Source organism: Heterocephalus glaber, unplaced genomic scaffold (genome assembly GCF_053883595.1).
Source record: "Heterocephalus glaber isolate CG9 unplaced genomic scaffold, H.glaber_assembly_v1.0 deba00001532, whole genome shotgun sequence".
Classification (NCBI taxonomy): domain Eukaryota; kingdom Metazoa; phylum Chordata; class Mammalia; order Rodentia; family Bathyergidae; genus Heterocephalus; species Heterocephalus glaber.
In genome coordinates, this window is record NW_028258330.1 from 2,699,883 (window position 1) to 2,718,801 (window position 18,919).

General features: G+C 37.9%; 1 protein-coding gene across 2 annotated transcripts in view; it reads right to left on the bottom strand.

Annotated features, from left to right (window-relative positions):
* Xrn2 (5'-3' exoribonuclease 2) overlaps positions 1-18,919 on the bottom strand; it is a 77,171-nt gene that overhangs the window by 33,947 nt on the left and 24,305 nt on the right. For both annotated transcript variants that reach the window (XM_004840901.3, XM_087188628.1), the window contains exons 9-20: positions 18,385-18,542; positions 16,554-16,628; positions 16,335-16,468; positions 16,182-16,239; positions 15,991-16,098; positions 11,921-11,965; positions 10,521-10,652; positions 6,677-6,795; positions 4,506-4,641; positions 2,216-2,323; positions 2,046-2,135; positions 1,344-1,416 (exon numbers count right to left, since the gene is read on the bottom strand). In XM_004840901.3, the coding sequence (XP_004840958.2) occupies positions 1,344-1,416; positions 2,046-2,135; positions 2,216-2,323; positions 4,506-4,641; positions 6,677-6,795; positions 10,521-10,652; positions 11,921-11,965; positions 15,991-16,098; positions 16,182-16,239; positions 16,335-16,468; positions 16,554-16,628; positions 18,385-18,542 (1,236 nt within the window). The remainder of the gene's footprint in view (positions 1-1,343; positions 1,417-2,045; positions 2,136-2,215; positions 2,324-4,505; positions 4,642-6,676; positions 6,796-10,520; positions 10,653-11,920; positions 11,966-15,990; positions 16,099-16,181; positions 16,240-16,334; positions 16,469-16,553; positions 16,629-18,384; positions 18,543-18,919) is intronic.

The window sequence follows — 18,919 nt, forward strand, 5'->3', positions numbered from 1 at the left end:
CAAATATATTTACCTACTTCCTATTTACCCATTATTTTTACTATCCCCCATTCTCCTATGCTTCTTTCTCAAATCAAAACATCCTCCACAGAGCTCCTTCAAAACCCACCTGAGATGCCAACCTGTTCACATATAACAATACTTTCTATAACCCCACCCAGGTAGTACATTTTCCATTATCATTTCAGTGAAGTAATATGAAATCTTGGCTACTAAAGTAAACCAAAAGTCAAGCCAAAAAGCTCATAAAATAATAATTCTCAATCTGTAAAATTACTATTTATGCCTTCTGCCTCATAATTCTCTAACTTATTTCACTGGTCATTCATTCCCACCATAAGCAATCATCAAGGAAAATGAAGACATGGTTTTACCAAACTCACTTATTATCCTAGAAAAATATGTGGTAGAAGAAAAGGTTAAAATGGTTTGCTGAAAGGAGGCTTTGATGGAAATAATAGCTGGCTTACTGGGTCTCTGTAAGAGAGATTTAGCATTTTTTACATTCGCTCACCAAGATGTGTTAAGTGGTGACCAGTACCTTAAATTTAGTACTAATCTTATACTGCCATTCCTAAAAAAATCTGTTAATAGAAGGAATAAAAAATAATAGGTAATGACCAATGTCAAGTATCCATACTAAATAAAAGTTACTACATATTTTTCAAAGGCTTCTACAGAATAGCTGGGTATGGTGGCACAAGCCTGTAATCCCAGCACTCTGGGAGGCTGAGGCAGGAAGGTAGCCAAGCTTAAGGCCAGTGTGGGCAAGTTAGTGAGACCCTGTATCAAAATAAAAAATAAAAAAGGCCTGGGGATGTAGCTCAGTGTGAAGGCCCTGGGTTCAGTACTGAACCGAGGGGAAAAAAAAAAATGGTTTTCAGCACTGAAGAAGTTTTCTACAGAGAACAAGGGAACCTCCATGTGGATATTACCTTGTTTTCTCTCTCTCTCGGCAACCTCAAAAGGTGATAATGAACTACAGAATGGATGGACCAAGTGTACTGATTAATCACAAGGAGATAAAAGACATAATTACTGGCATACTTCAAATCAATTTACTATTTATTAGAATGTTACAATTAAAGGGTTGGGGATTTAGCTCAGTGGCACCGTGCCTGCAAGGCAAGGTCCTGAGTTCAATCCCTGGTACCCCAAAAAAAGAATGTTACAATTAAAACTATTAATTCTTCTTAATCACAGGTGGGATGAACAAATACCAATTTTTCACAGATATTATAATTCTAAGAATATCTTTTCCAGAATTCTTTCACCCTGTAAGTCATGATTGCTCAGTTTTACTAAAAGTTCTTTAAAAAACAAAAAGAATATTTAAATTTTACCTTGCCATGCATATTTCTTCCCATTCAAATCAATAGCAAAGTCTTCAGGGTAGAAGTCAATTATACTAGAATCCTGTATCAGGGGGAAAAACAAAGAATCAAAACAAAAGTTACATCACCCTATTATAAAGCATTTGCTATGACTTCCATTCAATTTATCAGGCCTGAAGAGAAACGAGGTCCATTCCTTTATAAAAAAAATTAAGCTATGACATCATTAATTCCAGGAACAGTAAAATGAAATTTACAATTGTATTTTAAAGATATAAAGGAAAAAGGAAATGTAGAAATGACAACTATGGGCTGCAGGCAGGCAGGTAGTGAGGATTTATCTCCTTTAACACTTTGTACTTCCTGGATGGGTCTCACACTTTTTCACTAGCACACAAAATCATCTAGATGTGATTTCAGGCAAGGTAGACTTTTGAGCTCTGGGAGCCATCATACATGACTGAAACAAATAAAAATGAAGACTTAAATGTAGGCTGAACACAAAGCAATTTTATTTATTGGATAGGGTACTCATACCCAAAAGTAGCAGGGAAAAAAATGTATGTTGTGAAAAATATACCAAAGAACTCAAATTCTTGGTCTCTGGACTTTAGTCTTTTAACTGTGAGATGCAAAAGCAATTGTGACTAATGTTAATAAAATATGTGACAAAAACCCAGTTACCCACCCACTCGATACTAAGAGACTCACAGGATCGCTCATGAGCTTCCGCCAAGATGGGGGTAGAAAGTTACCACTTGCAGCTGGAAAAACTCCCATAAGTTGTTCCAGTGGTTTAAACTGCAAGAAAGAAAAGAAGTTAAAGATTCAAATTATACAATCCAAAGTTCTATTATTTTATCAATTTTAATAAAGCTTACCGGTTTTGTACCCTTCTCAAAATCAGAAGGCATGTCTGCAATACCTTCAAAGTCTGAAGCAAATGGAGCATAATGGAATGGATAATACCACTTCCAGGAAGCACAGCCCTAGAATCATTAAAAACAAACAGAAAACACACACACAAACCTGTGTTAATGATGGGTACTGAAAAAAGAGACAATTCATCTATAATTCTCTATATTTACTCTTTATAAAAACATGGTGTACTGGTTAATCTTGATTGTCAACTTGACAGGATTCAAGAGACTCTTGGAGGTGACTGGATTGTGAGGACAACAACCTCATCAATGCCGTCAACCCACTCACAGTTCACAGAGTATGAATGAGTAAGTGGGATCTAGCTTGAGGAAATGGGTCAAGAGGCATGACCTTATGGGCCATATCTGGTCCCTGGCCCCTTCTTCTCTGCTCTCATGAGTTGAGCAGCTTTCCTCTGCCATGCCCTTCCACTATGATATTTCTGCCTTGGAGGTGACCAAGCATGGACTTAAACCTCAAAAACAGTGAGCTAAAATAAACATTTCTTCCTTTAAGTTTGGTATGTCAGGTATTTTGTCCCAGCAATGGAAAGGTGGCCAATACATATGATTTCTAGTATATATACCATATACAGAATGCACCAAAAAAAATGTATACACCTATCAGCAGTAAATGTCTGGAAGCTGATGCCCACCAGTTTGAGTAGCTCTTGTAATTTTAGAAGCCAAAGGTAACTTGTATTAATCTCATGATAGCGCAATAAATTTAATATTAAAATATTTACATAAGCTTTTCTTTTCCTAATGTATACATTTTTGGTAGACTTGTTAATTGTTTTTCATGAATCATAAAAATTGTTTTGATTAAATCTGAGCTTTTTGCTTTCCAACAGTGGCTCCTTAATTTTGCAAAACATCTTTAATAATCAGTAGTTAATACCAAACTTTATATTCACAAACACAATTCGGTGAAAATTTCTACGCTTAAAATGTACTCGGTGGCATGTTTTTCCAACTCTAGAGCTGCCCTCATCAAAACCGAGAGAAGTTGCCCATTACATTTACTGAGCAGGTAGATAGTTGGGGAAATTAAAAGTTAAACAGCCAAGTTTCATTTTAAAAGTCATGATTTTTTTTTCCTTTTGAGACAGGGTCTTGTTATGTGGCCCAGGTTGGTCTTGAACTCCTGGACTCAAGTGATCCTCCCACCTCAGTTTCCACAGTGCTGGGATTATACACAAGTGCCTTGGTGCTGGCACCCATTACTGTATTTTCATATAACAACTTTCTCTTAAGAAAAAGAAATCTGAGTAAAAGTACCAAAGATGTGAAAACAGAGGCAAGTTACACTCATAGAAAGGAAAAGACTTTCTGACATGTGTTTGGACTCTGTGCCTAATGGATTAAAATCTAGAGAGTAGGAGTAAAGCATGCAAATAGAATATTTCACATTATATTATGTGCTACTTAGAGTATTCTATTATGTACTACTTACCAACAAACTTCATCTCTCTGGTCACACCAGAATTAACTTGGCTCAGAGTATGAAACCAGGTATTAACTACAGCACACAATCCTCCGTGCGTCTACTGACTCTCTCACCAATTTGACATCCCAGTTATCACAAGGTTCAAGTCAGATACAGATCAGTTGGATCAGAATTCACTTCCTGTAACATGACTGTGTTAGGAGGAGATGGCACTGTTCAAACTCCTCTCAGATTCTCACTGGGGTTTCCCAGGCTCTCTTTTGTTCACTCAGTGACTGGAAATTAATTTCCTGGCTTTTTTTACACTCCAACTTTAAAAACCACACAACTTTAATCCTCCTAAAGATATAGTATAGTTGGGTGTAGGGCTCAAGCAAGCTTAGGCAGGAGGATGGCCAAGTTCAAGCCCAGCCTGGGCAACTTAGCAACTTAGTGAGACCCTGTCTCAAAATAAAAAAATAAAAAGACCAAAGAAGGTAGCTCAATATGAAGATCTTGAGTTCAATCCCCAGTACAACAATTACAAACAAACAAACAAACAAAAACAGGTATAGTCAGCCACATACTTAACACTGAAAATCCTTTACTACAACACAAAAGTAGCTTTGTTTATATATTAATAACCAAGGAGCTCCAAAGTCTTTACAAACAAATATTTATGGTAATAAATTCTTAAATATGAAGCTTAAAAAATTAGTCTGGTTTTTATTTCAGAATATTCAATATTATACATTATGACATAAATCAGCATTGTTCTAAAATGATTAGCTAGAAATTTAGAATACAATATTATTTTTGTACCTGATAATAATATCTAAGAACCCAGCAAAGTCCTTCAACATAAGACTGTACAACTTTACGACGGAATTTCTCATCAGCTGCATCAACATCAAATTTGTTCTTGTAGTATCGCTGCTTCCAACCAGCTTCCCACAACCTAAAAGTCAGGGACAGCCAGTTTATGCTGAATCAATACACATTCAGTATAGATTATTCATTGATTTATATCCCAAATCGATTAATATTTACTGTCCATGAGAAATTAGAATGAGTTAAACAGTTAATACTAACACAGATTTAATTGGATTTATCAACTAAAATCCAGTTAAACATCGAAAACCCAAAGACTGATTTTGGTAGGACTGTTACACAACTGCATTAGGAAAAGACAGATAAAATGATGATTTATTAAGTATAAATAGAACATCTGTTTGCTCAAATTTTAATACTGCTTTATTTTTTTCAATTATGCAACTATGTTTTAAGATTCATAATACTAAAAAATGGCTTATAAAATAATCTAGGAACCAGGCAGAAATTATATTTGTACTTACTCTCTACTCTTTCTCTATCCTTGCTTGGACCTTATCCCTCTTTGAGATAAGAGGTGTTGATGGTTTAAGGGAGGCAAACAGTATATATATATATACATTCTATCTCTCTCTCTCTATTCTGTCTCTTTTCTGTCTTTTTCTCTCTCCCTCTCTCCTATGCATGCTCTGGTAAAACCTAGAAGCAGGTCAATTAATCTAATACTTATCATTAATCACGGAAAATATGATGTCAAGATCCATATTCTGACTAGAGTCTATGATTTTTAATAACTATTTTTCATTCTCTAAAAGATTTAAACATTTAACAAAAATGAAGATGTCAAAGAACACACACACACACACACACACACACACACACACAAATCAAGAAGGATCAAGAACACTAAGATGATTCTCCATTAAAGGCTCTTTTTCATGTAGGCCAGAGCTCACATATTAATTGTAGTCATGCTTTAAAATATACCATACTAAATTTTTAACCCCCAAAGGATTCACAGAACAAAAATTAGGAGAAATATCCTCTATCCATAATGTAGATTATCACTTTTTTACAAGAAAGTATTAATGAAAGAAATGCTACCAGCCTAAAACATTTCTATTTTGATTATCTTCAGTGGCAGGATCAAACAGTAAAATACCCAAAAAATCAAATTACCTATTAAACTATCATGATCATGAAGGTTATACGGTTAAGTAAAGAAAACAAAAAATATGCTCGAACAGGGAAATTCAGAGCTACAGAAGCAGAAGACAGAAACTAAGGGTGGATCAGGTAAATGTTAGATCACAGGCATGGATCTGACATCAAAGGCTACTAGAAAAATGCAGACCATCATGGGCCTTGTGAAGTTTCTAACCATAAACACGAACTGCACTTCCACGTCCTGTAAAAGGAGCACCAGCAATGGGACACTACTGTCCTGTTTAACTTTGAAAGTTGTCATCTTCCTACATTCTTAATGAGCTACAATTTTTACATTACTGGCTTTTTGCACTAAAAGCCTACGGTTCAAATCTGGACTTGTTCTATGAAAGTCTGTTAATCTTACCATTTAATGATCCTAAATGTCTGGATGAATTAAAGAACCAGTTTCCTACTATAAATTTTAAGAACATAGCTAAAAGAAAATGTCTGTCATGAAATATAATTGTGCATATGCAAGTCTGTGATTAAAAAAATACAATTTATATCTTTAAATGATTTTTGTGTATTTCATTTTGAGGAAGAACCTTTTCAGCTGAGAAGATTAAAGCAAATGATATTACTATCCAAGTATAACTCAACTTTCTAGGTTAAGCAGCTTGAAATTTTAACCTCCAAATAGAACCATTCAAATCACACCATCAGAGCCAAACACCTCGTGTCTAGCCATGCTAGTGCCTGGTCTCAGAGGGGACAGTGGCTTACAAGATGAAAACCTGTAGGCATACTAATCTAGATGCTTGGGTTTAACAGCAATAGCTTACACCTCTCACTGGAATTTACCGACTGTTCTAGCTCTCCACATTAATTACGGGTGGATAAAAAGATCACGGGCAAGCATCTGAAGGCATTGCTGCTCTAAGCTAAACAGCATTAATTAGACTGCATCTCTTTCAGCAATTTGCTAACAAAGTGCTATCAAACAATGGCTTCACCTGACATTATCCTCGGGCTCAGGCTCACTGTCGCTGTCTTCTGCTTTTCGCTTAATTCCTCCTAGTGGAGACGGGGAGCCATCGGATGTGAAACTTGTATTAGGAGACACGGAAGGGCTCTGCAGGCAATCACGACATCATAGAAGCAGGATCTCATTATTCATTTTACATGAGTTACAGCCAACTGCCATTAACCACCACATTTCACACTGACACATTTCTTTAAAGGTATTAAACAGCTGTGGTAAATATCTAAGTGTGGTAAACTTTAAAAGTACAGAGACTGATATTCCCTCCAAAAGTAATGCAGTATTCTCAGCTTCCCATGCTTAAAATCAAAAGAATTAACATTATCGAGGTAGAAAGTGGTTTAGAGAAAAAAAGAAAAATTTAACTTTTTTCAGTACTGGAGATTGAGCCCAGTGCCTTGTGCAGGTCAGCAAGCCCTCTACCACTAGGCTACACCCTAGTTCTTTTCATTTCTTTCTTTCTTTTTTTTTGGAACTGAGGATCAAACTCAAGACCTTGCACTTGTGAGGCAGGCAGCAGCACCACTGTGCTAGATCCCCAGTCCTCTTTTAATTTCATTTTGAGATAGGGTCTTGCTAAGTGGTCCAGGCTGGCCTCCAACCTGCAATCCTCCTGCTTCAGCATCCCAGTGGCTGGGACTGAACCCAGGACCTATGTACTGAGATGCGCCCCCAGTCCATTTGTATATTTTATTTTGACACAGGGTCTTGCAAAGTCCTTTAACTCCCCAAGATGGACCATGGTTATAGGCGTGCAAAACCACACCCAACCAATTTTACAGATTTTTTAAAAAAATGTCTGTCATGAAATATAATTGTGCACTTGAATTGTTTTCCTTTGGTATCTCCCTGTTAAGAACTCATCATCATTCTCTACTTATCAAATAGCAAAGCTTTGAGGGAAAACACATAAAACATGCATTGTATGTGTAATATATACAACAATAACATATACAGTAATATATAAAGTAGTCAATGCCAGTGAGAGTAAAGGTGGATAGCAAGTGTTCAACCCAGTACAACCACTCTGGAAAACAAGAGTTTCATGAGACTCTATCTGGTTACTATTAAATTATTTCATATGTACTGTTTTAAGATTCAATGTACAAATAACAGTTTATTACTCATCTTGGAAAAACACAGATTGTATCAGTATCACACAAAGATGTGGATACCATTTTAAGTTTAGTAGCAGCCTGCCTTTGTGCCAGATTCAATGAATGTAACAGGGCCTTAAAGTATTTTACTACTTAATTTAAAAATTAAAATCTTTTACAACATTAAGTTAAATGACAAATTATGAAAACATACGGGCAACAAAACATTTTCATTGTAAAGTTTTCCTTCTATTATTCATATTATATGTTAGGTATTTCAAGTAAATTGAATTATCTTAAAATTGAGTGCTCGCAAGGTTATTTCAACAATGCTAAAATGAAAACCTCAATATAAAGGCAGTTTACATTACAGGCCAAGAAAAGTCAAAGCAAAGTTATTTTTCATATAGAACTTCGACTGCTTTCCTTTTAAAACTGTGATATCAAGTTTATTTATGATAATATATATGCAATACTGTCAAACGAAAAAAATGAAAGCACTACTGGTACTTGGAAAATGAGATAGGTATATTTAGTCAGGCAGATTTGACTGTGAAATACCAGGTTCAGCCTCTTCTGGGCGCCTGGTCTTGGGGAATTTAACTGTGAACCCACCTTAAAATGGGAGTGATGAAGCTCTGCCTCTTTACAGGTGACTGTGAGGATTAAATGAAACAATGTGTGTGAAAGATTACCAACTAATGTGTTGCTCACCTGGCACATGTCCACTGAGCCAAAACTATTATTTTTTAAACCTTACACTCATCCATTTGGATTAAAATTATGAGGTGACATCCCTATCAATTTCTAAGTATAAAGAAACTGTATAAGTAGCAAACTTTTGCAAATTGAGTCTTAACTAATGAAATATAAACTCCAATTTTAGATAACAAAAACAATACTTTTAAGGAGGAAAAAAAAGCTGTTCATCAATTAATGCTAAATCTTGCTGCCCTGCTTTTACCAATCAATGTATTCTGCTCTGGGCATACCATATTCATACAGTCACTGAAATAATTTGTTTTTAAAATGCTGTTTTTGTAATCAAATTCTATTAAGAGGATGGCCTCAGATGTAATGAAATCATACTTCAGAATGCAAAATTTAAAACCACATATATCAAGAAATAGAAGCTAAGTGATAAGACATTAACATTGTTGACCATCAAAGCACAAGTTCTGCAGACTAACATGTTCAAAAGCTCAGAATAAATAAAACAGCAAAAATCCGTAACTTCAAAGACTTAATGAGCTGACAATTTGACTTCATGATTTTCTTAAGTTCAGAAGATTCTAAAGGAAAAAATCCCACTATTTAAAGACTCCTATACTTCCTCTCTATAGAAATAATTATGTCAAGAGGGGTTACGATGGGATCCAATAAGCAATCGAATTACCAATCTCCCCACCTCTTGGTCCCATGGCAGACAGTACTGATCAACAGTCTGATTCTATGGAACCTTAACACAATACTGAAATTTTTCTTTAAGCAATTACAGCTGGCAAAGTTTAAACCTATCTGCCTCCCCTGAGAAAGATTAAGAAAAAAGCATTCTATCATCAACAGCGCACTTGAGAATACCAGTCATTCTCAGTTTTTCTCTGTGGGGACTGCAGTCACATAATCTTGAATGACAGATACCAGCTTCTTATGTCCTACTCAGGTATCTTTTTGTATTCCCTTTCCCTGAGCCTCCACATTCTACTGTCAGTGGGACAAAAGAATTAAAAACAATAAAAACTTTGGCTGATGCTCTCAGAAGATGCAAAATATCACTTCTCAAATTCTAAATCTAAGGTCCTAATATCTCTAGGTGTGAATTTATATGAATACAAATTGAATCAGTCTTTTGATGTGGCAAAAATTCCATGTAGAGTTGCCCTAAAATAAGGGACATCAGCATCAACAGAAAAATTATTAAGAGTAATGAAACTTCAATATCCATGTGTGTGCAATTTCCCTGGATATATTACAGCAGAAGTGTACATACAGTCTAGATCTCCCATAGTATCTTTCTTTCCTCTACTCTTAGTTCGGTCTGTTCCTCCCCGCTGCTCCTGAGCTCAAGGATGTTGCCACTACAACAGGAAGCTGGTGGACAGAGAACAGATCTGCTAGGTGGGTTGAACTGTTTCTGCAGTTTGGATTACAAAGTTCAAACAAGCAGGGATACCACAGGCCAAATCCATTCAGTTCTTTAGTTCATAAACAGGGAGCAACAGAGTTTGGATAATGAGGACTAGCTTAAAATATTTATTCAGAACTGTCCCACGCCCCGTTGGAAATGAGGGTTTAGACAGGGAAAAGTACCAGTTTTTGGTATTTTAAAGAACACTATTTAGCAAAATGCCCAACTGACCCCTGGGAGGAAAGAGGAAGTAAGGCATAAACTGCCCCAGAGTGAGACATCTGAATATTGAGTCTCACTGCCAGCACCACCCACCACCCAGGTCCTGAGGGCAGGGAACCCAGCTGTGGCCTCTCTGCATAGCAGGAGAACTGCAGTCCCTCAGCTCTTTAAGTGCATGGGTGCTGGCTGTCCACACACTCCTTTCCCATCATTTAGGGATTTTCATACGGATGAAGATAGACTCAAGGAAGTTACTGATACCTCAGAAACTGACAGCACCTAAACAACTGAGTGACACAATTCACATGCATACAATCTCAAGAGGAAATCACTCACTCTTCAGTGTCACATAAATGTAAGCCACTTACAGAGTTGGTCTGCATCCGCATTTCATAAGCTGCTTGCCTCGGGTTACTGGATACTTGGGAACCTGGTGAGTTTCTTGAACCCAAGGCATGAGGGGTTAATATTCCACTAGGAGTGAAAGCTGGTTGATCTCTCTAACATAAAAGGAGATAAATATAGAAATCAAAATTAAATCACAACAACATAGGATATAGGAAGAAAAGAGGGCTATAGAAGAAAGTCCTTAATATAAGCAGTTAACTACTACACTAAACTCACCAAAAGACCAAATGGATTTCCATCAACATCACAGATTTGTGATTGTCTACACTTTGGCTTCATAATTACTTATACATACCTTGTAAACAGTAATCTGTAGTACTTAATAACTCTGCCCTAAAATTACATAAAATATACTGTTCTGGTGTATAGAATCCATTTAAATCTCATTATGATAAACCATTTATTTATAATTTTAGAAAATAGTCAAGACATAATTTTAGGCAAAGAAAATGTAACAATAAAGGTAAGACTTACACTTAGGAAATACTGTGTAATTTTTATTTATCCTTTACTTTGCTAGGATTTAACTATTTCCAATTAATTGAGGCCATAATTATAGCTGCAATAGGTGATAGTCATGGCTGACTGATACAACAGATATTGACTGAAATAGTAATATATAAGGTAGAAATCAAATATGCCCCTTTCTGCCTAAGTGATTTTTGAACCTACATGCAACAATAAACTCGATTTTTCTCCCTTCTAGTTTGCTGAAATTCCTCAATTCTAACAAAACACAATAAAAGACAATCTCACTCCATAAGTTTGAAAATCTGATTGAGAAGAAGAGAAAAAGAACTAAAAAAGTTAAATGCCTAGTGGGGAAAGCAAATGTGAGCATGGTGAAGACAGGAAACCCTGTGGAGCAGGAAGCAAAGCAACACTGAGCTTGCAGACGGGTACAGTGTGTTTGGAGGACAGTGGGGGCCAAGAGGAACCTGAAACTGGCTCAAATCACAGTATGCTCCGAATGCAAGGCTAATAGCTTGATTCTGACTAGGTTAAGGAGGCAGTGGTTATTTCAGTTTAGAATGTCACGTTCTGAGTTTAACCAGACAAAGATGTAGGAATAAGAGTGTAATAAATTTCTGATTTTATTACAAAAACAATACCCAACTGTTTTAAGCACTGCTAACAGCTAAGTGCCACTCCCCTCCCACCTCCTGCCCAGCAAGTGTAGCCCCTGACCCAGAGCTTAGAAAGGGCTTCTTTAAAAATCGACACAAGTATTCTTTCTCCAGGCAAGAAAGCTGGTTAAACATGTGTCTGATCAACTCCTACTGAATGGGAAATAAAGTTACTGTAACGAACATATTCCTCACAAAATAAACTTAAGCTACTGCCAATCTCATTAACTCACCTTCATTCTCTTTCTTTTTTCTTTCTGTCGTCTTCTAAAACTGTCCTAAAAGTATAAAATCCACATATTCTGTCAAATAATTACACAAAAATGTCAGAGTTAAACATTACCAGGAATGACCTGGGAGATCATTTAAGTTTTAAATGAAGGCCTCAACAATCTAGGTACATAATTAAGCCAAGTAAGGAGTCATGTGTTCAAATTGCTGCTTAGGAGAACTTTACAACAGTTGAAAGGCTGAATTTAGATACAAGATACAATTAAATTGTTCTCCTTCTTTCTTAGTTTTGATACCTCTGGCAAATGCAACAACAAGGAAAGATCCATAGTTTACCCTGGGTAATATAGGTTGTCAGTATGGAGAAGACACAAATAAAAAAGAAGACAATCCTCAAATTTTAGCTGAATGTAGTTAATAAAGATAACTTTTTAAATCTGTAAGGCAATTAAATAGAGACTCTGTTACATTATTAAGAGGTTGACAGTTTCCAACTCTGCAGCATGAACTTCTCCATAGAGAAAGAAAACTGGGACTCTAACAACTGCTACTTTCCAAAGAGCCAACCCAATGGGAGAAAGAAGGAAATTCAGATGTGTGTGCTGCTGCTTACTGTGGGCCAGTTTAACTCACAGGAAAGAGTCCATTACACACCAACTAGTCCCCTCCACTCATTTTAAAGTGCAGCCATGGTTTCAGCTGATAGGATATGGAGTTGATCCTGCTTTCCACCAACTCTGGGCCATTCAAAGGACTCCTGTGCCCACGCTAAAGCCTCCCTGAGTGGCAAGGCACTGAAACGTGTTGTAGCCTCAAACAGAGGCCAGCAGGTATTGTACTTATGAACATCCTAAGTGGCTGAACTTCCTAACCCTGCCAAGTTAGTCCTGCCAACTGAACGTAAACCTTGAGATTTGAAGTTAGTGCTTTCTGCCAGGAGAGGAGCTGGACACTGGACCATGAAGTCTTCCTCTCTGCAGTGGAGTCCAGGTGACTGACTACCTGAAACCTCCTATAATATGGAAACCACTCAATTCACTCATCAAGCTTTCACTCTCATCGTCCATGAAACTTCTCCTGACCTAGATCATGAATGGCCTGTGGAATGTGCAACCTATGTGTCACTATCCAGTCCTCATCTGACCATGACTCTTTCTCCTTCAACTGATGCTTTGCTGGGCTCCCAAAACACTACATTCACCTGATTTTCTTCCTTCACTCTTGCCCCAGGTCTTCGCTTAATACTCCACTTGTGGGAGTCATCACTTGGTCTCCTGGCTTTGAGCATCACCAGATGCTGAAAACTCTCCAACCAAGACCTCTTCCCACTCAACATATCCATCTGGCTATCTCAAAACTTAACGTGTCCAACACAGAATCCCCATGCCCACCACTGTTACTCACAATCTTTCTCAGGACTGCTCAGACAAAATGCCCTTGAACACAACAGTTCTATTTTTGAAACATCTTCAGAATGTAGCTACCTCTCATCTCTACCACCCGTATTCTCCTGGATTACCACAAAAAGCCTCCTCACCTGGCTCACTGCTTCCGTCTGTGCCTCCATATAGTTAGTCTCAATGTGTAAGCTGCAGTGATCATTTTATAATACAAGTTAGATCTTGTCACTTTTCTACTCAAAACTCTCCCCTATCGCAGAATGAGAGCTAAAGTCTCCTATGGTATCCTACCAGGATCCCTCCATCATCCATCTGACCATACCTCTGACTTTGCCACCACACTGTTCTGTGCTGTGCCATGGACATCTTATCTGTGCTCCAGCCAGAGCCCTGCTGCTTCCCAGTCTGAAGTACACTTCCTTCAAACATGGCCTGGCACGCCCCTTCCTCCACAGGTCTTCATGGAGTGGGCAACAGGGAGGCAGGCCTTCTCCAGCCCTCGATCTGGAACTGCAACCTCCCACCTCCACTTGAGCTTCCTCCCCTGTGCTATCCCACCACAATTACATCCTAACACAGTACATGTTCACAGATGCCCTGTTATTGTCCACCTCTCCCAGGAGAACGTAAGCAGGAACTTTTGTATTTTTTGTTTGTTTATTTGTGTTTTTTGTACCACTAGCACTCAGAACACTGGCATATGGTGAACACTTAACAAACATTTGCTGAATAAATGAACAGCATTTGTAAGATAAAAGGCAAACATCAAAGCTCATAAAACAAAATGCATCACATTTCTGGCTAATTGCTCTATTTTAACAATAAATATTGATGTATTCCTTTCCTGCCATGCATTCTGCTGGTCATTACACATTCATTTCTAAGGGTGGTCACACAAGCTGCATGGCAGACAACCAGGGTGGACCTCATTGCCCTTTCATCTTTTTTGTGCAATCCCTTCCTTTGGAAATCTGTCAAAAACCATGGACACACCTCCCAGAAAAAAAGGAGACACCCAGAAATTCTCACATTGAATTATTTCTGATTCCCCTAACACCCCACCATGCTAAGGACATTATTTATGACTCCAGGGTCACCAAAAAGAACCCAAAGCTTTAAAATGTCCTCTCTGTAATGTCAGCTGGAAATCATATTAATAAATCTGAAGCACTACAGAATCTATCAAATCCCACACTTCCTCCTCTAATGCCAACTTATCACTATTAAAACTCTCACTGTCCCAGGAGCTGACTGCCAAGCACTGAAGGCTCTGGAAAGAGTGCTTACAGTACACCCATTGTATTACACAAAATGATGCCTAAAGTTTGAAACATAAGAGATTGCTAGAGCTGTCCTGTACGAAGTTGAGGAAATCCTGTTAAATCAATGACATGTTTTTAATCTGCTAGGAGATCATGAGGCAGTATGATATTATTATGCTGTTATTTGCTCAAAAGAGCCACATGGCTTTTTAGGGAATTAGTGAAAGGATTTCCTTCACTCTAATAATTACTATCTGCTCATTTTGCCCATAGCTAGCCACCCACCATCCCCGATTCCACCGCACTGTGTCTCCAGTACCTACACTCCTAGTAGCTCCCCTTGGTCTCCCACCCCAGCATGGGCTCAGTGCCCAACCATCTCACTGGGATGGCTTCCCATCTCCTGAGGGACTTCCTTCCACCTCTCTAAAACTGGCTCCCTTTCTCCTTCCCACGACTTCTGTAGGAAGCAATTTCACTCTGAATAAATTCAAACTTCTCACTCATAGCTTCAAGTACCTTCCATCAAGTAAGGAGTACAAATCCCCCTCTCCTTCTCTTTTTTGTTTTTTGAGACAAGGTCTCACTATGCAATTCAGGCTGGTCTTGAACTCACAGTGATCCTCCTGCCTCAACCTCCCAAGTGCTGGGGATTACAGGTATGTGTCACCACATTCAGGTTCAAATCTCTTTTCAAGACACTTCTCCTCTCAGCTATCTACAGTCCCTGAAACTCAACATCTCCAAAATGAAATTCGGTTCCTATTTTGTCCCTGCCCCAAGCTGCTCCACCCTCAGGGCTTGCTAGCTCAGTGAGCAGCACCAGGCAACTCCTAACTGCCCAAGCTGGACACCTGGGGTTCTTCCCTAAGCACTTACCCATCACATGCAACCAACTTCCAAGAACTTTGTTGTTGTATTTCCTTCTTATGTCAACTTTTTACTTCACAGCAGCAGCCCTCCACAGATCCTTCATTCTTTCAACCCTCTGCCCTACCTCACACAATCCAACCCAGATGCCTATAATCTATTAGAATACCAGTTCCTAGGTCTTGACCTGACTTCTAGACCACAAATGTTCTCTGTAAGACATGGCAGCCACTAGCTGAACGGCAGCGTCATTCTAGACTTGGACCCCTCACTTCACAGCCTAGTGTTTAGATAGGCATTTGTATTTATATCCTACTTAAGATTATAAAGAAGAGAGGAGAAAAATCACAATGCAATGCCAACTACGCAATACAGTTTCCATAGTAAGCATCAAAGCATTAATCACTTATGATTACATTACTGTTGACATACTACAATGTTATAACAACACACTCACATAGGTTAAAAGTACAATCAGAGGATCATCACAGCCCATTAGAGACAGGAGCAATTTTAGCTACTGCAATAGAAACACTTTACCTCATCATCCTTTCTCTTTTTAAAAATGCTATCCTCAACTTCACCAACTGCTAACATGATCATCTGTACTCTTTGCAGATTGACATAACCACTTTCTGTAAGGTAACCCTGTAAGTGATAAAATACATGTAAAATGACCTTCTTAGAAAAGTAAACACTTCTAATTTGAACTTATTTAAGAGTGAACTTACCCCAGTCTTGTGCACCACGTTTTTGTATATGTTAACCAAACGGTCAATTGCACCTTCCCTGGCACCAGGAGACAAACACTGTGCATTAGGACTAGCAAGTTCATAAAGTCAAGAAGGCTAAAACAATTGGGAAAAACATGCAAATACACATACCTAATCTCTAAGGATGGCAAGTGGGGAAGGAAGTCATTTCCCACAAAGAAGCACATGAAGACCCAATCGTCAATACTCCTCTCAACATCAAATGTGAATGGCAGGCTGGCCATGGTGAGCTCTCTTTCCAAATACTACAACCAAAAAGGAATGCTGCCATTAAAGCTATCAAAAGGGACTATTTTAGGAGTGCCAGTTGCAATAATTATAGATACATACCTCACGCAGAACATTCAGCCGAAGGAAGATAAACTCTCCTTCTGCACATGGAAGACTATCTCCAAGTTCATCATGCTGCAAGAACAGGAGTGGAGATTAAACAAGTCTACTTTAAGCCCTGTAATTTTTTTTCCAGACAAGCAAATTTTAAAGCTTTTTCTAAAGCCAGATCCAATCTACTATTACAAGTACTAAATTTAAAACACCAACCTATTATAATACAAAAATTACCTATAAACCCAATCACACCTAGACTACAGGTCAGCAACAGTTTTCTATAAAGGGTTAGACGGCAAATATTTTAGCCTTTGGAGAACAGACAGTCTCTGTTGCATATTCTTTCATGTTTCATTGTACTGATAACCCTTTAAAAACATGAAAACCATTCTTAACTCATGGGCCAAATCTAGAGGACTATAGCTTGCTAACTCCTGACCTACATCAAACCAATATTAGTACTTTGATGTATATGCCTCTAATCCCTTCTGTGAACATATGCATAACTACACATATTCAGCCTTTATTCTACTGTATATCTGAACTCATATAGCATATTGTATTTCTTACTTGCTTTTTAAATTTTTTTTCCCTTGCACCCTATTTTTTTTTTTTTCTCAAATTCTCTTATTGGTACATTTTAGGTATACAATACGTTTACATTTATCATTGGGTGCTTTTACCTGGACATGATGAATCTTGGTTACTTTTTCCCCATTACCTGTGCGTTCTTCACCCCCTCCACCCTTCCCTATTTACATACATTTCTTTCCATTTTTTTTCTTTTCTCAGAATTTTTCCTTTCCCTTCTTTCCTTTCCCCTTCCCCTTCCCCTCCCACCACCCCTACACCTTTAGACCTTTTCCTATTTCAAATTATGAATTATTCATTTTAATCCCTATTTACACTTTCAGTTTCTCACACTAGAGAAACTATTTGGTATTTACACATGTGTGTCCTATTTATTTCACTTAAGAGTATGGCCTCGATATGCATCCATTTAGCTATAAATGTCTCTAGTTTCTCGTTCTTTATGGCTGAGTAGTACATTTCATAAAAAAAACCACATTTTCTTTATCCAGTTTCCAGTTGATGGGCACTTGGGCTGTTTCCAAGCTTTAGCTACTACAAACTGTGCCGCTATAAACATGGGTGCACATATATTGCCGTGGTATGATTCTTTTAATTCTTTTGGGAAGATCCCCAGCAGGAGAATAACTCGGTCAAATGGGACCTCTAGCCCTAGTTCTTTGAGGTATCTCCATACTGATTTCCACAGTGGTTGCACCAGTCTGGACTCCCACCAACAATGGAGAAGAGTTCCTTTCTCCCCACACCCCCGCCAGCATTTGTTATTGGTTGATTTCTTGATAACAGCCATTCTTTCTGGGGTGAGGTGGAATCTCAGTGTTGTTTTCATCTGCATCTCTCGAACCTTGCACCCTATTCTTAAAATAGAAACCCTCTTAAAGGATACTGGATTCATGTGAACAGAAAAGACACAAAACTGTAACTTAAAAACTGTCAAGAAGTTAAATACGTAAGATTTGCAGTTCCTTGAAGAAGAGTAACCATTTGCATAGAGCACATGCAGTGGTCAATATTTTCTTCAAGAACTTAACCTCATGTAGATGTGGGCTACATTAGAAAATTATAAAGTAGAATGAATGTGTGTATGCATGTTTTTGAATGCAGGTTTACTTTAAAGTACTTAAGATCTCTCTGTGAGGGCATTATTTTAAAAATGAGGCAGTTTGCCTATTTTGTGTATGTATATTTACCATGATAACAATTTTATTTTTCAAATGAGGCAGCTAACATCTAAGGTTCTTACCTTTCCCTTCTTTTCTCTTGGCAAACCTTCACAATCCTTGACCTCATGTCCAAACTGGTTACAAAGACCACAAGGTTTGGGCTTGTTTGGTTTGAATTCTTCTCTAATAATGGTAAAGTTCGGTTCGTGTGTAGCGAGGCCAAGCATAATGAGATCAGCTACCAATAAGAAAAACATGGAATGGTGAGCGCTTCAGAGGACCCTTACCATAACCAAAGTACTGTAAGACACCAATAAAAGAAAAGCCTCAGTGAGCCAAAACAGGCAGCAAAGTCAAATATCCCAAAGCTCCCTAGCACTCTTCAGTTAGCAAGAAGTCTTCCAGATAGACACATAGGGACAAACACTCAGGCTTACCCACTTGGGAAGCGCTACACTTTGAAAGTACATGTAGCTATATTAAAAGGTTGAAAAACATTAACACAGGTGATCACTAATCATAGACTAAACAGCAACTCAACAGCAGTTCTCTCTCAAATTTAAAACAAGTGAGGCATTTCAGAATTTCCAGGTAGCCCCTGAATAATCCATTATA